Genomic DNA, 22,534 nt, shown 5'->3' with positions numbered 1-22,534 from the left:
CTTCAAAAACAGCAATGCGTCTATTGTAGGTTACACGGATGTGGATTATGCGGGTTGTGTGGATCGTAGAAGATCCACATCTCACTATGTGTTCATGTTTGCTGGAACAACTATCTCTTGGAGATCGTATCTCCAAGATTGCATGTCTTAATCTACCACAAAGGCATAATATGTTGCTGCGTTTAACACGAGCAAGGAAGCCATATGGTTAGCTCATCTAGTAGTACTGCATTGTGATAGTTCGAGTGCCATTACTTTGGCAAAGAATTTGATGTTTCACTCAAAGTCAAAACACAAGAGGTTAGATACCATGTCATACGAGATGCATTGGTTGGCAAGCGCATCGAGCTTGTCAAGGTTCACATTGACGACAACCCCGCAGATGCTCTCACAAAGAGCCTAGCCTCATAGTGATTTACACATTGCATAGAATTTATGGGTGTAGGATGAAGCCTAGGCGATGCTTCATCAACTTTGTATAAACTAACTATATTGATGCCACTATTGGCCACCATGACCTTCAAGTGGAAGGTAGTTGGGATGTAGGCCAGGTGGCCATGGGAAACCCACCCTTACTCATATTTCTCTTTGATCAATATAGGGAGAGAAAGTGAGAGTGTTGACTCTGTCTCACTTTCCTCTCCACTAACCCAACTTTGTCTGTGCTTTATCCCCTTCCCCAATTCTCTTCTCCCCTCTCTTGCACACTCTGCATCAGCACCATCATACATAAACGTATAACACAATCACTTACACATTCTTTGGCATGAGTTTGATCTTGGCATAATCACATACGATTTTGAAGGAACTTACTATGATGTGAGGTCTGATATATACATATTAGGACAAATAACTTTGACCTACTTAGAACATCTTACTGGATTTTTATTTACATGTTGTGAACCTGATGCTAGTTAGCAATCCAATGGCATAGTAGCTTTTGAATGGCTTTGAGTTAAATCTCTTTGGTTATGCAGATACATGAAGAAACTGATATGCTAGGTTTTTTAGTATCATTCTTGAATAAATGCTAACTATTGAATGTCGATATCAACGATATCCGATGAGATGGAAGGAATTGGATTTTGGTAATACAGATGTAATGTCACCTAATTGCACTCGTATCTCATTGCGGGACTAACCATGGTAGTAGGAAAATATCTTGAGCAAGCTGCTGGTTTTCTTCAAAATAAAAAATAAATGCATGGTTGTTTATATTTACTCTTCGATGGATATACTAATCAAGTAAACTCTTATTATCAATTCTACAAGTAAGCAAATACCAATTTAGTAAACTTATAACTAGATTCCGATAATGGTTAAATGGTGTTCCGAAACCATCTCTCCCACCTCCTTATGATTGATCTCAAGCTCGATTGGATTGCCTAAGTACTGGATTCTCTCTCACTCACGCAACCCATCTTGCATTAGGCTCCTTTAGGCTAAGTGTGAGGAGCAATATATGGAGAAACTTGGACAAAGGGTGTGTTGTAGGAGTTGTTATATAACTTGAGAGTGAAACTATAAATAGGCATATTGAGCTCTTTACTATTCTAGAGACTACTAATTGACTAGTTGGTTTGGGTTGAAAGTGATTGTTCATCTCTATAACTTGTCTATGTAAGATTATCATGACATAGCACGATATCCGACTAGGGTTGTGAGATTTCATGATGCAGGTCGATGTACAAGTAATAATGTTTTTTGACTCACTCTTGTCGTACTATCAACTTGCTAGATTTCTAGTCGTTGGCGTTTGGCCTTTCAACTTGCTAGTGTTAAGTGTTGCAAATTGTTATTGCTATGTTTTTGGAACATAATGCTCGTGGCTTTTGAAGGATCTGATCAATCCTTTTTCCATAGCTAGGGATGCTAATTACATAATAGTAATCTTAGGGAGGAAAGATCCTGAGCAGTGTAGCTGCTACTCTTTTTCAAATTTTGAACGGTTTTTATGCTTCACATGGACTTCCAAGTTGGGCTTTTATATGTTTTTTTGGGTTGAGTTTTCAAAGCTGCTTTGGAGTTGAAACCTCAGGCTATTGGATGATCATATTATGATATGTTGGTTCTTTGGATTTATTAGACATATTGAGCAACATATTGGTGGATGTTAAATCTCGAGTAGTATGTAGCTAACCTTTTTTGACTAACCTTTTATGACTTGCTTTTTATGATGGCCTTACAGAGTGACTTCAACATCCACCTCTTATCAAGGTTCGGTAGAATTAATTTAGGATCCATTTGCAAAGATATCTCAAACTGTGGTAGTAATTCGGTAAATGCAAAATCTTGAGTATTATGCTTGCTACCCTAGTCGAGTTTCCTTAAATTTTTAGCTTAAGAATGTATTGGATTATATGGAGAGAGATAATTTCTTACAAGAGGTTATGGCTCGGGACAGACAAGGCATGGGTTTCTCTTCTGCTTTGAACACATTGATTCTAGTTTTTTCTTCATGTGGATAACCTTCATCCTCAAGTGAGGGTCTCTTCTGAGATGGCCGCCATTGGATTTTTTGAAATGTTGTCCGAAATACAAATGAAATGTTGTCCAATTTTTTTCGAAAGGAAGAATGCGACTACTAATTAACTTACTTGACCTTTGTTTAGCATTGAATTTCTTGGTAAGTTTTGACACAGATAACAAGGGAAAGGGATTATTGACACCTATCCTCTTATGTAATGCTAGTGCTTTGATAATTACAGTTGTTCAAAAATAATATTTATTTGATCTCTGCTTTGTTGTCAATTTCTTTGTAATTTTTACCACCGATAACAAGGGGAAGGGGTCGTTGACACCTGTCTTCCCAAGTAATGCCATTTCTGATGGGCTTGTGTTTCTTGAATGGTGGCAAGTAAGAGGTTCCTTCCTTGGAATTACGATGATAACTACAACAATAACATAAGATCACCCATCATCCAATTATTTTGTATGATTGATAGATAGCCCTTGTATAAGCTTCTTTGATAATTTCATATATTTACAAATAACACTGTATATGTCAAATGTTTAGTCTATACGTCAATTGTAGTCTTATCTCTGCCAATTGTAATGATTACTATTTATCTAATTTAAACATATTTCTTGGATATATATAAACACATTTTCTAGTCTCTAGTCCCATTGTGTGGTTCAATAAATCAAATTATTGTTAGATAATCATTTTTAAACACACACACACACACACACACACACACACACACGTAATGGGAGCCTGGAGGGAGGTAGCTTTTGCAAATCAAATTGCACCTCAAAGTGAAAGGAGGAGGGGGTAACTTGAAGACACAATTACCCCTTCGGGGCTTTGCACAAGACTATCTAACACGGGCGGGGTCCTAATGACCCCAGGGCAATGGGATCGACAATTGCGAGCTCGGTGCGGGGATCTCGAGGAGGATGGACGACTGAGAAAAAAGTCAGCACATTGACCCACGACCCCCCCCCCCCCCCCGCCCCCCGAGACTCGAACTCGAGACCTCATGTTTGGCAACTCAACGCCCTAACCACGCGCCCGCGTGGGGTTGCTTGTCTCCAAGGGGAAGCCACTCTTTGATAAGGTGAACTCGGACATGGGTGAAAGTAAAAACGAACAAAAAAAGTAAACATGAACAAAAAAAGTAAACAAGGACAAATTAGACGGCGTCCGAGCTTTGCGAGAAATGTGCTTCACTTCAGCGTCGTAGATCCCACTGCTTGCACTTCATTCAATATCTCGTGTCAAATAGTGGGCTTCCTTGTGTGGAGTACGTATTGTCCCTCGTCTCTTTAAGTACCACGGGGTCCCAACCATGGGATCAAGGGCCCTTGTGCGAAATCAAGGGTGTTTGTAGATCTCGACTGTTGGCGCGTAAAAAATAAACTCGGAATCCCGAATTTAGTTTTTAAGGTGGGGTCCACAAAAACTAAACTCGGGATCCCGAGTCTAGTTTTATGTCGAGATCCCGAGTTTACTTTTAAATTGATGTGAAATCACATCTATTTCAACGAGATGCACGCGGGCGTGTTGGTCAAGACATGTGTCCCTCAAGCTGATGGTGAGGGTTCAAAACCCGGCTAAGAAGTGAGGGTGTCCCGAGATTAGATCCCTCATAGGTCCACGCGACTGACCTCTCGATATTAGTTTTTTGAAATCTAAAGTCGGATTTAACTGATCAACGATTGAGATGGACCGCCATCCCGCCTTTCAATTGGGGCCATTAATCCCATGGTTGGGGACCCCTGGCACTTAAAGGGGAGGCGGACCCTCGTCACTATATGGCATGACTCTCGCTCAGAGGGGATCTAGGGCCCAAATTTGGGGGAGTGAGGCGACTTTAATCTCGGCCGTCGGATCAAGCAGTGAACTAGGGGTGGGTGAACTGGGGGTGAACTAAGGGCGGGTAAACTAGGGGTGGGTGGATTGGGGGTAAATTAAGGGTGAACTAAGGACGCGTAAACTAGGGTGTGATCATGTGCCATGTCAACATGGGTAGCGACACGCGTTAACGTGGTGGTAGGGCATTCGTTTGGCAATCGAGACGTCCCAAATTCGACCCACAACCTGCAAAGCGGGTGAACTCAGGGTGCCATTTTTGTTCCGAATTCACCCTTAGTTCACCGAGTCGATGGACGGTTGAGATTGCATTGCGGTTTCAGCGTCTCTTTGCCAAGGAGGCCGCTTTTGACTTAACTCATGAGAGAACGATACCACTCTATGAGTGAGATGAACAGAAGGGAAGAAGCGAGCTCGTTGCAGCAGCTAAGGGGGCTTCTATGGATCATTGTCCGCACAACCTTCTACTCCTTGCTGCTCTCGATTTCTCTCCTCTTTCGACAAGCTATCGCAGCATTTCTACGGACCAGGCAAGGAACAGGCCCTGTTTCTGCTGCCTTTCTTCGTTCAGAAGGAGGCAAACGGGGCGCCATCTCTTTCTTCAAAGGTGCTGTCTGGCATGAAAGAAAAAGCCCTTCTTTGCACAAATTTTCTTACTCGGTGCGTTATGCTCTTGTTAATCTCGACTGTGCTCCCTCTTCCTTTACCGCCACCGCTGCCCATCATCATATGACTGCCTCCAACGCCCGCAGCATTGCTGGAACCACTGGCCCTGTGTATGTATTTGCTAACTCTTTTCTTGTTCGTGTCATAGCTGCAGAATATAGGCTCATTATGCAACGCACGTGGTGCTCTTTAAGTTTGATTTGGTGGTCTTGCTGGTTTTGCTTAACAGATTATCTTTTTGACTGCCTTCTTTAGGTATCTATTAACAGTTCCCACAAGTGTTGGTTATGAACAGAATCCTTTGAGTGTATACTACTGCTTCAACGATGATGAGACATGTCTCTTGGTTTGCATAGCAGAGGTATGCCTCTCCATGGGCAATGCTTCATGCCTGAAATGCCTTATTAATTTTTACTAATGTTTTAGGGCTGTTTTTTAGTTGGTTACCGTTTAGTGCATTACGGCTCACTAGGTCTTGTCCGCCGACTTTAAACTTGCTGTAAATCCTAATTAGCTAATATCAAAACCAGAACACTTTCTCCTGAACATTACCATTTAATCATAAATATTATGCCTAGTAAATCGATTGTCAAAAGAAGTGGCATTTGCTTTGAAGGTCTCATAGCTGTATGGCTTAGCTTACCAGTCTCAGTGTTCTTTACTAACCAGATGGATCAATTGTACCACAAGTTTTGATACTTGTGCTGAAGAGATAATGCTAGTGAGGTTGAAGCTAGAATGAAGGTCTACTCCTGAGCTTATAGTTTTGTCAGGTACATCGGAATTGAAATGGTGAAGATTTAGGTTTTACACTTTCACAAATCTTTACTTCTTTCCTTGCGTTAATGATTGCTTCTTAGCATGAATGATGGTTCCTTTATTTTCCTAAAGAGAGGGAATGAGAGAGAGAGAGGTGGAGATGTGCACACACACACACACAGAGAGAGAGAGAGAGAGAGAGAGAGAGAGAGAGAGAGGAATGACACATGATGGGGTCCCAACCAACCCTCTCAAGGGCCCTCCACACCGTTGCTGATGTGGTATTTGCTTTTGATTGCGTAAATGGAATGTACATATATGCAATACCTCAAGTGCAAACTCTACTGACTCGAATGAGGAATGTCGCTGCGGTAACTCTTTAAAACGAAGCATCTCTGTCTCCAAAGAGTTGGTCTAACGGTAAGGCTTTGGCCTCTCAACCTACGGGTTGTGGGTTCAAATCCTCCGTTGAGTCAGACTCTCGAGGGACACCTTGTGCTCATCTGGTGTTCATGTTGCTAGGGCTCTTGCCCTTGGACACTTGAGTGCATCCTTCTCTTGGGGTGGGTCACTCGAGGAGGAGGTTCTAGCTGGTTGCTACAAGTTCTCTCCATCGTTCCCAGCATGTGGTGCATCAATTAGGTGGCCATGGTGATGTCTACGTGTGGCTCTTGCCTGATGGTACGTGGCCCTTGCCCGACCATGTAACATGGCTTGTGGGCCCTCTGGTGTGTCGAAAAAAAAAATGAAGCATCTCCGGGGGCTGATTTGATACACCTTGGGTTTGTCTCGATGGGGGATTGCGGATGGTCACCAAGGGGTAGATTTGGGACTGATTTGCACTCACGATATGAGAGGAGTGAAGGGTTAAAAACGCAGATCTCGATGATGCGGATGATGGCCAGCAATGGGAACACTCGATGCGGCATGGGAATGGCTAAGAAGAGGCTCAATGGGTTACCGAAGTACTGGACCGCGTCTGGATGGTTGGCGTTATGAGATCTTGCGTATCTTCAATGAGGGAATGGGCTGAAAACAAAAAAACGCTGGTTGCTAGGGCTGAGCATGCAAAAACGTTGGCTGAGCTACCTCCAAAACGCTAGGGCTGATTTGGATCAAGAATGCTAGGCTTGGTTCGCACTGTAGCGCTTCCTGATTTGATGCAAAATGCTAACCTGCTACTCGCTTTACAATGAGTTTTGCTGGTTATAAACTTCGTAAGGCTTAATTAGGATAAAACCTCTGTCAAATTCTTATAAAATAAATCATTCAAATGATTCATTAATAAGTTTGACCAAGGTTAAGTTTTCGGGTGAAATTGTCGCACATTTGCCAATCCCAGAATCCGATTGACGTGGGGAATGGCTTATTGGATTTCTCTAACCTAAACCTACATGCACTTTATGCTAGATGCCCACGGTAGTGTAACAACATCTGTCAAAATGCTTGTACAATCCGTTTATGCAAGAGGTTCCAAAACTGGAAAACCTAATCTAATGGACTCGTCCGGTCATGCAGGTACTGCAAACAAGCTCACAAAATGGCCGGTACTTGTCCTCCTAGGATTTTAGACACTCCTATCTAAGGATAGGTGAAAAACTGGCTTTGGAAGTCAACGAAGCATGTCCACGTGGCACATAGAGCCATGTGCAAGTGAAATCCCCTCTTGCTTAAGGTGAGGTACGGATACCGAGCTGCATGGCCTCCTTGTATGAAGCTACCAAATTTGCATAGTCGATGAAGAATTCCTTGTCCACCCAAGCAACTTTATGTGTCCCTCGATCCTTGAACTTCATAAAGTATTGCCTTGCTTGCTTCTTTGTTCCGTGCTTGAATTGATGCAAAAGGATTTGTTCCGGCTCCATAACTTCGGCTTCTTAATAATCTTCGGTTGTTCCTCGTTTGGAATGTTCCGTGGAGGGTCAACCTTGAAACAATTTAAGCCAAGAAACATGGAAAACACTATGCATTGTCCAAGAAGGTGACAAACGTAATTGCATGGAAACATCATTTACCTTTTTGACGATCGGAAACGGACTATATATAGGAAATGAGAGAGTTTAAGACACCTCTTACTAACTTGCTTGAGAGGTTGCTTCACGATCCTTAAAAACACACAGTCACCCTTCTTGAACGAAACATCATATCGATGCTTATTAGCATGCTTAGAATAGAACTCGAGCCTTGCTAAGCCGAAGATTAACACTCTTGAGTACTTGCGCATAGGTTTGACTAACACAAATAGCATCATTAAATTTGGAAATGGACCTAGTCAACAAAGATTAAAAAGGTCGGCCAAACGTTGCCTTTTATAGAGTATGACCGATTGCACTAGAGAATGAATCATTTAGGATAGCCTGAACTAACGGCAAATGTTGTTCCCACTTAGATTGTTCATGCTTTGAGAACATAAAATGCCAACTAGTTGTATAATTCAATTTGCCTATCAAATTGTGGTCGAAACACAGACGAAAAATTTAATAGTGGGATGTGAACTTTGTATCACGAATTTGACACAATTGATTTGGGTAGACTACACAATGGGTACCAATGCTTTATGAACAATCATGCAATATTTTGTGTAGTAGCATTGGCCTTGTAAGAGATTAACATGCAAAATTTGTTACATCTATCTTCGATAGTTAGACATTGCGTAGTATGTGCAGATGAGGAAGGAGGTAAATATGTTTCAAAATCAAACCTTGTTACCATATACATGTGGTATTGATGTGTGTGAACACACTGGGACTGTCGGGGCATTTTTTCCCTCTTTAGGAGGTTTTTTCCCCGGTGCATTGTATATACGTCCATCACTCTAGGTCTATCTATCTTTCCATTGCATACTAAGTAACACACTCTCTATTGTGTGCCTTGAGCTTCCTTCGTCTTCTCCAAGCTGTGTGTGTTTCTCTGCAACCCTAATTCCAACAATTGGTATCAGAGCAGGTTGCGTCCTCCCGGGCTTAGTCACCAGCTGTTCCAGCACACGCCTGCTGACTTGCTCCGATTTCAGTGAGCTTTGGCGAGCGTTTGCAGGTCGACAAAAATTTCGAGAAAGCTCGTAGAGCTTGGTCTGCTTAGATTTTTGATTCGGGCTCATTTCGGCCTCTGTTTCCACTACAGGCAGTACTGCACAAGCTATTTCGTCATTTTGTGCAGAATTTCTGTCAGTGCTGTTTTTTGCATAACAGGTGTCTCATAGTCTTCTACGGTTTGTGCTATAGAGCACGTGTTGTTCCCGCTCCGTTTCTCCTATTTTCGGGCAGTTTTCACATCGGGTGCAGCATTTACCATGGCTGACAACAACACAGATGTGTTCAAGATGTTTGCTGCTGAGGACAGGTTGGATGGGGACAACTACCCTATGTGGGCTTATATGATGCAACATGTTCTTGTGTCAAAGGGCGTCTGGAACATTGTGCAGGGCATTGATGTACGTCCTGGTTCTGAGGATGTAGGCGATGTTGAGGATGTCGCAGGTCTTGTTGCAAGGATTGCTGCTATTAGAGTTGTTTTGCCTACAATAGAACAAGCTCGTTGGAATGTAAAGGATGCGTAGGCTCATGCATTGATTGCATTGTCTGTGAGCGCACCATTATTCCTCACATCTGTTCAACAAAATCTGCAGAACAGGCTTGGGATGTTCTAGCAGGTCTTTATGCAAGCCGCAATGAGGCTAAAATTGCTTTATTGCGTAAAGAGCTGGAGTCGAAGATTATGTATGAGAAAGATGATATGGACACTTTCCTTGCTAGTGTCAAGGATATCAATGAGGAACTTATTTCTGTAGGAGAAGTCATTTTAGACAGTTCCCTTGTGCAGACTGTTCTTGATGCCTTACCAGATTCTTACTAGACTTTTGCTAGTACTTGGAGACTTATGACCCAAGGAAATCCAGAAGTTGTCAAGTTTGATGCATTATGCACATTGCTATTGTTGCAAGAGTCACTTTCTAGAAAAAACAGGACTAGACAGCGTGCAGTTGAACAGGCTTTTATTGCTTCTCAAAGAAAGGGTGGTAACAATAATGCAGCCACTTCTTATGGTTCTGCTGCGAGTAGCAAAAATTTTGTTCCTAATGCTTCTACTGGCAGCAATTCGTCTCGAAATTTTGGTGATAAGGGCAAAAAGAAGATGCGTTGCCATTATTGTAAAGCTAATGATCACTTGATCAAGTCGTGTCCTAAGTTGAAGGCCAAAGAGGCTAAGAAGAAAGAGAGTGGTTCCATTGCAAATGCTGGCTCCACTCCAAATGCAGCCATTGTTGACTCTTTTGTGAAAGAAAACTGTGTTGTTGATGTTGATGCAGAATGGGATTTTAGCGTAGAGTGCACTTACAATCCTGCTGTCCATGATGCATGCTTGTCAGTTGTTGCAGATTCACATGTGTTGTATTTCGACAGTGGTGCTACAGAGTACATTACCTCACATCGTGAATTGTTTACCTCTCTCGAATCTGTCTCTCATGGGAATTCAGTCACTTGTGCAAACAATGCCTCTTATCCGGTTTAGGGAGTTGGAAAGATTGTGCTTACTGTTGCAAATGGCAGTTCCTTCACACTTGTTGATGCACTTTATGTACCTGGGATCAAGAAGAAGCTCTTGTCTGTATCCGCACATGCTAGACTTGGACTTGTAGTCAAATTTGTGAATGACAGATGTACAGTTCATGATCTCAGTTTTGGTGATGAAATTGTTGCATCTGGCCTTTTGTGCCGTGGGCTGTATAAGCTTACTTTGTATGACAAGTGTGGACAAAATTTTGCAAATGCTGTTGCAGATTCAAGGGCTATTTCAGATGGAAAAGTTTGGCATGCACGTTTTGGTCATCTGAATTTTGTCAGTTTCCTGCGTTTGCAGAAATCTGATATGGTTGCCTTCTTTGCCGCCTCTTGAAGCACGTGTCAAACATGTTTGTGAAGGTTGTATTTTGGGTAAGATGCAGCGTTCTAAGTTTCCAAAGGATGGTTTAGTTCGGGCCACATGCAGGTTGCAACTTGTGCATAGTGATGTTTGTGGGCCCATGCAAACTCCGTCCTTGGGCAATTACCTTTACTTCGTGACTTTCATTGATGATTACTCCAGGCATGCATGGGTATTTCCGCTTAAAGCGAAGTCTGAAGTTTTTATGTGCTTCAAACAATTTCTGGCTATGGCTGAAAATGTCTCGAAATGTACTATGGGCACCCTCCGTTTCGATCGAGAGGAAGCAATCTCCTCGTGCTTGGTATGAGAAAGCTGACACTCATTTGGTTAAACGAGACTTTCGTAACAGTCCAACAGAAAGCACATTGTATGTAAAGCGTGAGGGTGATGTACTTCTCATTGTGGTTCTTTATGTCGATGATTTGCTGATCACTGGACCAAATGAGAGACATATTGCTGAATTTAAGGCTGATTTGAATGCTACTTTTAAGATGAAAGATTTGGGGCTGTTGCATCATTACTTGGGTATACAGTTTAAGCAGTGTGATGGTGGTATTGCCTTGTGTCAGAAAAGTTACATAGAGACATTGCTATGTAAGTTTGGACTTGAGGATTGCAAACCTATTGCCACTCCCATGGAAGCAGGTTTGAAGTCGAGTCTACATGATGCTGGCGATCCTGCTGATGTCACTCTTTATCAAACTGCTGTTGGCTGCCTCATTTATGTATGCAACACGAGGCCAGATACTCAGTTTGTAGTCTATCAGGTCAGCAGATATATGCATAGCCCAGGGTCTAAGCATTGGCAGGCTGTTAAGAGGATTTTCCACTACCTTAGTGACACTTTACATCTTGGCTTGTTTTATCCCAGGGGGTATCATTGCCGCCAGACTTACATGCTTTTTCGGACTCAGATTGGGCTGGTTGTTTTGACACAAGAGTGTCCACAAGTGGTTTTTGTTTCATGTTTGCCAGTTCATATATATCATGGTTGAGCAAGAAGCAACCTACTGTGGCCACTTCGAGTTGTGAGGCTGAGTACAGGGCAGTCTTCACAGCTACGGTTGAGTGTGTGTGGCTCAGACGACTTATGGCTGATTTGGGTGTTGGACAGGACACTGCCAACACTATCTACACTGACAGTCAGAGTGCATTGGCAGTTGCGAGGAACCCAGTTTTTCATGCTCGCACAAAGCACATTGAGGTGCATTACCACTATGTCTGGGAGAGGCTCTCAGCAGGAGAGATCAGCTTGGCTTATGTGCCAATACAGGACAACCTTGCAGATCTTTTCACAAAGGCATTGTCTCGTGAGAAGCTTGAAGCTTTCCGCAAAGCTTTGGGTTTACTCCCCTCTATGGACTGATCATGTCATTAGGGCATGGCACTTCCTTTTACTCATGTACCAGCTCTCGTTCACCGCATCACTCCAGGGGGGATTGGTTACCATATACATGTGGTAGTGATGTGTGTGAACACACTAGGACCGCCGGGGCATTTTTTCCCTCTTTAGGAAGTTTTTTCCCCCGTGCATCGTATATACGCCCATCACTCTAGGGCTATCTATCTTTCCATTGCATACTAAGTAACACACTCTATTGTGTGCCTTGAGCTTCCTTCGTCTTCTCCAAGCTGTGTTGTTAGGTGCAGCGGAATGAATGTTTGCACTTTGCTCAAGATGAGTGCTCCGAACTGTGCTCAAGGTTCCTTTTGTTCTTATGGAAGGGAGAGCCTTCCGTTCTTAATGAGAGAATGCTATGATCACAAACAAAGTGAATGGACATTGTGCGTGCAAGTGTATGAGACTGAGAGATAGAGAGAGAAGAGAGATACGACACCAGAGAAGATGTAAAACCCTCCTCTGAAGGCCGCACTCTCGTCGGCGAGAGTGGTCTGGTTATGATTGCACAAAGTGGTACAATGACGATGCAATGGACTTATGCAATCTGGGACTATGCCGATGACGACGACTTTAGGGCTGAAGTCTGTGGTCTTCTAACTGTTGAATTCGGGACTGTTTCGGTGGCTGAAAATGACTGTTTTGGCTACGTTTTTATGGGCTGAAAATGGGGGTTCTTCTGCAATGCTTCTAGGGCTGAATCTGCTACTGATATGAAGGCTGAAAACGCTAGTATTTGCTTCAAAACAGGCTGAGAATGGAAACGCTGAACTGCTCTGCTACAGATTGGCTACAAACCAAAAATGTTGGTTGTCTTCTACTGCCAAGGGCTGAGTACCAAAAACGCTGGCTGGACTGCTGGCGTTAGTGCAAAAACGCTGGCCTGTTTGTGATGCTGGGTATGGTCAAGTTGAAAATGCCATGGTGTCAGGGGGAGGTATGGCGATATGCAAAACATTGGGCTGAAGTGGGGAAATGGCTCGCGAGCGTGATGTCCCAAACTGAAAACGCTAGGCTCATGAAGAGGAAACGCCAGGCTAGGGGGTATTGCAGTTCTTGGTGAGAAGATGCCTGTTGAGCATGTGCTCGTGTTGCCTCTTCTGCCAGAAAGTGCTAACTTGGGTTTGCTTATATATTAACTTAGCAAAATTGCCCAACCTACTATTGTTGGAAAGTCACTTAAAAATAATAAGTGAAAAATACCAAAAATAGGGAAAATAGGCTAAATGCAATGGAAAATTCCCCTGACTGAATCTGATGGATTCTGAAGGGAATACTGATGATCATGCTATGTGCAACCGGAGGATATGCTTCTACACTAAGTGACTGGGTATGCACGGTCTACGAATAGACTCACAAAAAGTGCCAGATCACTTCTAAATCTAGACTGACTGGACTGACTGAACCCTGATCATGCTGTAGCTTGTCCACGGACGCATAGGGTTGGATGTGTCACGTGACATCCCCTCCTTTTCAAAGTGAGGTACTAGTACCGAACTGTATGGCGTCGAGGGAGATCGCCAATAGCATCCGGAATCTTGGAAGGGACTCTTCGGCGGCCCACTCGTATGTGTGGGTCGTGCGGTACTAGAACTTCATAAAGGTCTGCAACGCTTGCTTCTTTGGGCTGCGTCGAAAGCGACTCAAAGTCTTCTGTGGCTCCTTCAATGCTTCAACTTCGTTGAGAGTCATGCTTCCTTCGTCTTCAAGAATCTCCATGGCTGAAAATTCCTGAAACCATTTCCAACTCAAAACCATGAACATACCCATTCTATGTAAAGTGAAGGAAAAAAATCTTGCTTCTCTAAAGACTGTGTATGCAATGTAGATGAACATAGAGACGGAGTGACAACCCGTTCATCAAACATATGCAAACAATGAAATCGAATCTTTTCTTTTTGATCGAAATCAATTAACTGTGGCAAATCACAATGGAAATGCCCATGCTTGGCGCTCACACTTTCATGTGCTCGTTCGGAAACCGTATCATGCCAAGGAAGAGACAGGGAATGTGACTTCCTTACATACATACTTTTTAACTTTTCATGAAAAATCCGCATACATTCGGGCTCATCCATGAGAGAAACGTGCTCAACATACAATATGTCATGCCTAGGAAAAGGGATCACATAACGATGTTGACTAAAATACAGGAAACGATCACGAATGAAACACTCGAACAATGCGTGCGTATCAATCATGCGAACACATAATACTTCCTGTGAGGGTGCTTTGGACCTAGGCTCGAGAGCCAAGATCGCTTCTTCGTGATTGATCAAACCTACAACGAGGTTAGCTTCGCTAAAAAAAGCATCCACTAACATATCATCCTTGTGAACAATCACATCATCTTCATGCAACTCATCATGCTTGTGAGAAATCACATCTTGATCATGCAAATCATCATGCTTGTCATCATGCTCATCATTATCATCCAAATCATCATGCAAATCATTGTCATTCAAATCATCATCATGCTGATCACAATCATGCAAATCCTGTGTGTCGTGCTGTGGAGAAAAAGCGACTGAGAGAGTCTCCTTCTCCTGAATCCTTGCAATCTTGTCCTCCATATTAGCAATGAGAGATGGAGAATGAACAATGTCCTCTCCATGAATGACAATAGGAGAACCACTTGTGGCATTGAGAGTTAGTGTTAGTCATAAAATCCATGAGAGCGTCATTATCACGAAACCATCGAATGCCCAAAATCATATCACATCCTGGGAGAGGAGAAACAACAAATCTTCTAGTAAAGGTAGTCTGTTGAATTGCAAACAACACATCAAGGCACTCCTCCGTGATGAGAGCGTCCATACTGGGACGAAAGCCAGAGACCTCGATAGGAGATCTCGGACTAACTTCGAGGCGGGCTTTCTCAACAAGAGAGGAACTGATCACATCATGCATACTACCTGGGTCAAACAATATGACAAAACGCTGCCCCGACGTACGACCATAACATTTAATGAGAGAATCATCAATGGGAGGGTCAGGAGAAACGTGGGGCACACTCGTGTTATCTTTCATTGCATTGTCAGAGGAAGTGGGTTCTGTGGATTCTTTAGATTCATTCGATTTAAGCTTAGGACATGTTCTTTTTATGTGACCCTTAATGTGACAATGAAAACAACGACCTTCCTTAGAATAAGTGCTTTGCTCTTCCGACGTGATGTATCCTCCTACAATTCCTTGTGCTACCTTTTCATATGGAGTAAGCTTAGGTTTAGCAATTGTGTTAGCCTTACCCTTAGATTCATTGGAAGAATTCTTTTCTAAGATACTGTTGGAAGATTGGGTAGAAGAGTTACCGCTCTTACCAGTCTTACCGTTCTTACCGTTCTGAGGGTTCTGAGAAGTCTGCGAGGTACTTGTGGAAGTCTTGTTCTCCTTAGGCTTTCCCTTGTTGTGCTTCATCTCCTGTGCGAGAGCAATCGCTACCGCCTTGTTGAGATTGATTGGATCGAGTACCTCGACATCGTACTTGATATACTTGTCCAATCCAAAGAGGAAAGCCTCTTTGCACTCATTATCCGATTTTCGTAATCGAGTACCTAGCTGCAAAACACGATTAGAAAAAGACATAACCGGCATACCATTTTGCTTAAGAGAGCGCCAATCGTCCTTCAATCGTGCAAGCTACTGATGTGGCATAAACTGCGTCTTGAGCTTGTCTTGGAAAGTAGCCCAATTGAAGGAAAGGGGCGTGAATTCGTCGGCTTCGTCTAGGTGCGCGGCTAGCTGTGCCTCTTGCCATGCGTGGTACCAATTGATGGCATCACCGGCAAGGTACATAGCTGCCGTCAAAACTTTGCTATTTCTTGTCTTCTTAGTTGTCGCAAAATAAGCATTAAATTGATGCAACCAAGAATAAATAACCGTAGCATCCATCTTACCATCGTACTTACTGATGGTCAACTTCTCTGTTGTGACTGGATGGTTGGAATCCGCGTCGTGGCTTGTGCCACTTGATGAACTCCCACGATCTTTGGGTGATTCGGTTTTCGAGGCAAGTACCTGTCGAACCAATTCTTGAGTTCGTAGTTCTCTTTGAGCCTCTCGCTCGATCTCCAAGGCCGCGCTTCGTGTTGCCGCTTCCTCCTTTCTTAGTTCTTTTCTTTCTTTTCGTGCGTTGTGTTCGCGTTCTAAGCAAGGCGATTTTCTTCTTGTTGTGCGGCAAATCTTGCGTTTCTTTCGTCGCGCTCGCAGTCCTTAGCTGCTTGCTCATGGTCCTTAGCTTCTTGTTGTTCTGCTTTGCTTGCGAGTTGTGCCAACGCAACTCGATTCGTTTCTTGTTGTTGTGCCATCATGTCCAACATCGACTTGACCATCATCTCCATAGGAGTTAGTACAACTCGTGGCGTAGATGGCGAAGGGGGAGGGTCGAAAAAGTCTCCTGGTGGGGGAAAATCTTCGCCGCCTCTCTCATGCTCATCACCTGTATGCGAAGTATCCATTCCGCTTCGGGTGACGATCATGCACTATGATCTATGGTTCTTAAGTTCACGAGGAACTTGGGTTCTTGAGGGTCTTGGTTCTTGGGTTCTTGGGGTTTTCTTTCGCTTGCAAATCGCGTTTGAGAAGGATCTTCTCTTCACCCGAGTTCTACTCCTTTCTGCGGGCGCACCCCTTGGCGGCCTTGCGCTCACACCAAGGTTGCTTTTTCCCACCTCTCGTCGATTGGCCGGCCGCTAAGTGCACGGTCCGCTCTCAATGAGTGAAAAGAGACACAAGGGGAGGCTGGACAAGCCCTTCTTTCTTGGGATTCGTGTCACTCTTCAACAAAACACGATTAGGAATCGACACGCCCAAGCGAACTTGGGTTCGTGCGACCTCAACAAGCAAAAAAAATTCTTGTGGTTCTTGTGGTTCTTTCCTTGAGTGATACAGAACACTGCCAAAGCTATGATACCAATGCTAGGTGCAGCGGAATGAATGTTTATGCTTTGCTCAAGATGAGTGCTCCGAACTGTGCTCAAGGTTCCTTTTGTTCTTATGGAAGGGAGAGCCTTCCGTTCTTAATGAGAGAATGCTATGATCACAAACAAAGTGAATGGACACTGTGCGTGCAAGTGTATGAGACTGAGAGATAGAGAGAGAAGAGAGATACGACACCAGAGACGTTGTAAAACCCTCCTCCGAAGGCTTCACTCTCGTCGGCGAGAGTGGTCTGTTTATGATTGCACAAAGTGGTACAATGACGATGTAATGGACTGATGTAATCTAGGACTATGCCGATGACGACGACGGTGATGATGACGACGACTTTAGAGCTGAAGTCTTAGGTCTTCTAACTGCTGAATTCGGGACTGTTTCGGTGGTTGAAAATGATTGTTTTGGCTGCGTTTTTATGGGCTGAAAATGGGGGTTCTTCTGCAATGCTTCTAGGGCTGAATCTGCTACCGATCTGAAGGCTGAAAACGCTGCTGCATTTGCTTCAAAACAGGCTGAGAATGGAAACGCTGAACTGCTCTGCTACAGATTGGCTACAAACCAAAAATGCTGGTTGTCTTCTACTGCTAAGGGCTGAATACCAAAAACGCTGGCTGCATTGCTGGCATTAGTGCAAAAACGCTGGCCTATTTGTGATGCTGGCGATGGTCAAGTTGAAAATGCCAGGGTGTCAGGGGGAGGTATGGTGATATGCAAAACGCTGGGCTGAAGTGGGGAAATGGCTCGCGAGCGTGATGTCCCAAACTGAAAACGCTAGGCTCATGAAGAGGAAACGCCAGGCTTGGGGGGTATTGCAGTTCTTGGTGAGAAGATGCCTGTTGAGCATGTGCTCCTGTTGCCACTTTTGCCAGAAAGTGCTAACTTGGGTTTGCTTATATATTAACTAAGCAAAATTGTCCTACCTACTTTTGTTGGAAAGTCACTTAAAAATAATAAGTGAAAAATACCAAAAATAGGGAAAATAGGCTAAATGCACTAGAACATTCCCCTGACTGAATCTGATGGATTCTGAAGGGATTATTGATGATCATGCTGTGTGCAACCGGAGGATATGCATCTACACTAAGTGACTCACAAAAAGTGCGAGATCACTTCTAAATCTAGATTGACTGGATTGACTGAACCCTGATCATGCTGTAGCTTGTCCACGGAGACATAGGGTTGGATGTGTCACGTGACATGTATGCGTTTCTCTGCAAATCTAATTCCAACAAAACTTATGTCCTCAAACCATTTGTCAGAGATAGGCAACAACATGAGTAGCCCTTGTTGCTTACCATGAGGGACTTTAACTTCTTGACATACAACACACATAGTAACATAGTTGTACACATCCTTACGCATGTTTGGCTAATTGAAATATCGTTCAATTTTTTCTAATAAAGCATTGATACCTCTGTGACCACCCGTTAATGCATCATGTGCTTGAGACAGAATTGGTGCTCTGCGAGAAGATGACACATACAAGCGCTTCCTAAAGAAAACCTAGCCATCACGAATGACATAATTACATGGATCCGGTGCATTAAGTGCTTGCAACCAATGCTTTTCAAATTCTGAATCCATGTAATTATCTCTTAAATCATCAAAACCAACGCCTTGAATAGAGAGAAAAGAATGAGTTTTTTTTTTCTTTTTTTATTCATAAACGCTAAAAAATGAGTTTCTATCGAGAGAATTTGACCTTTCCTACTTAATGCATCAGTAATAGGGTTAGTTTTGCTAGATGCATACGCAATCATACCACCAAATTGTTTAAAAAATTGAGACCATCGTGCTTGTCTATCACTCCAATGTGCACTTGACATAGATTGAAGTCACTTAAGGGCTTGGTGATGTGTGCGAACGATATCATGTCCATAAATGAAATGCTTCTAATGTTTTAACTTTTAATGCATGAATGACACAGAGAAGTTCTTTATCATAGATATAATAATTTTTCTCACTGGATGATTAATTTGCTGTAACACTGCGTCAATGCCAATGTTGCTAGCATCTGTTCAAACCTCAAAAGGCTCCTCCCAAGAGGCAAGGACGAGGCATGGTGCCTCTGTGACTACTACTTTGAGCGCTTTCAAAAGCACTCTTAGTGGTATCGGTCATAACTACGTGATGATGGCGAGTCTTCAAACCTTTTAACAAATCAGACAATGGTGCGGCAATATATGCAAAGTGTTTGATATGAGAAGTGTAAGCTTGACACGAACCCAAAAGTGAGCGAACATCATATGCTGTCTCAAGCATAGGCCACTCTCTTACCTCACTTACCTTAGCGGGATCAAGCCGAATGCCGTCGGGAGAGATGATGTAGCTCAAATAGCACACAGCAGGTGGAAAATATTCCGACTTCTTTGTTGCAATATAAAGACGGTTAGCATCAAATCAGGCCAAACCTTTCTGCCTATTTGGTCTTCAACATTATGTTTGAAGATATTAAACTCTTCCTTTGGTTCAGTGGAACTTGTTTCAAGCAGACTCTCCTTTTTATCTAGTCTCGATTATAAAGTGGCCAGTCTTGTTGATCTTCCTTTTATCTTGCAGGTGACAAATACTCCATGGGGTGAAAGGGTCACCTTTTTGTTCGATCCAACTGGGGATGCAGTTGCTAAACCGTTGCATGTCAGCCCTTTCATGGTAGGGTGCATCTTTTAGCCCATTTCCTTTTTCATAGAGCTTTGTCATTTTCTTTCATACCAATTTACACTGTACTTACTCCATGCAAGGTTTTAATCTATGTGGAGAATTACAATATGTTGACAGTACTTCGTTCAAAGTTTAGGAGCATTGTACAATACTCCATGCAAGGTTTTAATCCATGTGGAGAATTACAATATGTTGACAGTACTTCGTTCAAAGTTTAGGAGCATTGTACAATCAATACTTACACTACAGTGACCTTAGGACATGTCAGGGGTATGGCAAATGAAAGCTTGTGTTCCAGACCAGAATATTACAATCAGAATAAAGGTTGACCATCCGGAGCATGGAATTTATTTCACAGCTTCCCTTTTTGCAACTAGAGTGGATTGTTTTGGGACAAGCTCTGAAAGGTTCTTCTGGTTGATGCCTCATAAAACAGCACTTGGGATCTATTGGCAGGTGAAGCTACTCCTTCACAATTTTCTGTTTTGTGCTTGTCTAGTATGTTCCAGGGATTTTATGTGGCATCTGATTTTCTTGGTCTCAGGCGCTTTTATTGTGGTGGAAGGGAGTCGGTTTTTGTAAACACCCGAAGTATATAGATGGTAATGCATATCGAGGACATGCTATTTCAAAAGACAAAGAAATTTCTTTGAAAGGGCAGGACATTCCATCAGAGGATTCCTCTTCATGTTCTTATCTTCTTAAAACATCAGCGTTGAAATGTGCACGATCGTATTCATGGACTGAAGCACATTGGCCATGGACTTGATACATTGTCACATTAACTTCTTCATCGACATTGAATTTCTCATCCATGTGATTGCTCACTTGGCTTCAACTCTTTCATGTGTTTGGGAAGATTCTGATACCAGAAGTTCTTCATTTTCCGTTGACTGTACCAGTCTTTGATTGATTGCTGTGAAAAATTCATAACCAACGTGCCAAATTCATTGTGGCACCGAGTTTAAAGGACCATGCCTCTTACTTTCCAAATTTCATAGCATTTAAAGGGGTGTGCTCGTCTTGTAAGTTACTTAGTGTAATCAATGTGTATAAGATTCTCTTTTGTGATCATACAAGGGGACCTTTTTGACTTGACTCAGCTCCTCTGGTTTCGTGAAGTGGTGTAGCCAAGAGCTATGTTGGCAGCAAAAAGCAGTAGCAACCAGCAATATGCCTCTTGATTAATTAGATTAGATAAGATATGCACGGCAAGCGTTATGACACATTTACTAGCATGTATGCGATCTTTCCAATTTCCTTAGTAGCACGAGTGCGGGGCAAAGTGTTGTGCTACTATCCCCAGCTATGTATGGTGCCCTTCTTTCTTTTCTGGTAGCATGGGGTACTCCTAGTCCTAGTGCCAGTGCTAGGAGCTGGGTTTGGGCGTCCAGTGCTGTCTTTTCTTTGCATTGCCGAACTACAATGCAAAATCTCCAAAGAGCCCTTATTTTACATGCTTTGAGGTTATAAAGTGACCCATTCCTTACACCTGCATTGAAAGGGTACTTGAAAAAACCGATTATAAATGCTATCAGTTAAATAAAATGATCCTATTATTCCCATGATGTAATTGAAAACTTCTTTTGTCAATGTAATCTGTTGATTTTTACAAATTACATTCAATTAAATACTCATTATTTTGAACTCATGTGATATGCTTCCATTTTTAAGGTGCAAAGATTGCATCTTGTGTAGGTATCTTGCTAACCCGTATCTTAGCATTTGCACAAAATTATTGCAAAGCTTAGAACCATTGTGGAGATAGGGGAAGTGATATATAAGTACACGGCAATGTTCTTCCATCCTGTGCGATCGCGGTAGTAGTTTTGTTTACTTACCATATGTTAAAGGCTGTACTTAAATTCAAAGAATGTTGTCATGTAGTTTTTTTGACACAGTTTTGAGACTTGGTTTGCAAATTTTTTAAAGGGAGATGAGGGCAGGGAAGCATGTGCGTGTTATTAGCACTATAGGAGGTAGCAAGATGGCTAACAATCTCATCATGAATTTGGTGTCCAAGTCAATGTCTTGCATGATGCCACACACCTTCACGATCTTCAAGATGCAAGCATAGTTAGTGGAAGATCCCATAGGGTATCAAAGGAAAGCACTGGTCCTGCTTGGGCATGTCTTTACCAGTAAACGTAATAGTACTTGTGTGTGTGTGTGTGTGTGTGTGTGTGTGTGTATCACGTCCCATTGAGGATATGGGTATGGAGAGTCTCGTGGAGAACATGGTTAAAATGCCAAAAACCCCTTCACATCAATCCAAGAAGTGCACAAGAAATAATTTAAAAAGTACAAAGATGCACAAAAGAAAAATAGTAAGTTCGAGGTTCATGCAAGACATCAAGAAGTGGTTACGAAGATGGGATGCATCATACTTGCCTTATGATGCCTTGATAGACTCCAAAGTGAATGAGGTTTTTTTACAACACCAATGTTTGCAGCTTGGGAGAAATTTGGGGGGTCACTCTTCTTAGATTACACTACATATGCTACCCCTAGCTGCAAGACATTCTTCTTCTCCTCTTACATACCTGACCCCATCCCCTAGAGTGCAATTTGCAATGTCTATTCCATCCGGCTCAGCTCTCACTCTCTCTATGCACATGACAGGGCACCGATAGTGAGGAATTTCATAAGCTATGAGTCGTATGCTGCCAAAAAGTTCACAAGTATGAGTATCACACCCTACTTGAGTGCTCAACTTTAAATCACCTTTGCCCACATTTTTGGCCATGCCCAAGCCCATCCCCTTGAGTGCAATCTACAATGCTTATTCCATCCAGCTCTACTCTCACTCTCTATGTGCAAGAGAGGGCATCGGTTGGGGCACCGATAGTGAGGAATCTCATCAGCTATGAATA

At 42.8% G+C, this 22,534-nt stretch overlaps 1 protein-coding gene across 1 annotated transcript; it reads left to right on the top strand.

Moving 5' to 3' along the window:
* The first annotated feature begins 4,672 nt into the window (after positions 1-4,672).
* On the top strand, positions 4,673-20,727 carry LOC147440245 (DUF1365 family protein). The gene is made up of 5 exons (XM_086530031.1): positions 4,673-5,091; positions 5,237-5,342; positions 19,560-19,652; positions 19,920-20,117; positions 20,206-20,727. The coding sequence occupies exons 1-5, from the start codon at positions 4,676-4,678 to the stop codon at positions 20,428-20,430; spliced, it is 1,038 nt and encodes a 345-aa protein (XP_086386157.1). The 5' UTR covers positions 4,673-4,675; the 3' UTR covers positions 20,431-20,727.
* Positions 20,728-22,534: the final 1,807 nt, after the last annotated feature.

Source organism: Adiantum capillus-veneris, chromosome 15 (assembly GCF_014529385.1).
Source record: "Adiantum capillus-veneris isolate H3 chromosome 15, ASM1452938v2, whole genome shotgun sequence".
Lineage (NCBI taxonomy): Eukaryota > Viridiplantae > Streptophyta > Polypodiopsida > Polypodiales > Pteridaceae > Adiantum > Adiantum capillus-veneris.
The sequence above is the reverse complement of the archived record's forward strand: the minus strand, read 5'-3'. Positions and strand labels throughout refer to the sequence as shown.

What these genes read in the sequence shown, in the direction of transcription:
- LOC147440245 (XM_086530031.1), top strand. Translation starts at nt 4,676, where the DNA reads ATGAGAGAACGATACCACTCTATGAGTGAGATGAACAGAAGGGAAGAA. An exon ending in GCTGGAACCACTGGCCCTGT is followed by an intron (nt 5,092 to 5,236) that starts GTATGTATTTGC and finishes TGCCTTCTTTAG; the next exon opens with GTATCTATTAACAGTTCCCA. An exon ending in TCTTGGTTTGCATAGCAGAG is followed by an intron (nt 5,343 to 19,559) that starts GTATGCCTCTCC and finishes TTTATCTTGCAG; the next exon opens with GTGACAAATACTCCATGGGG.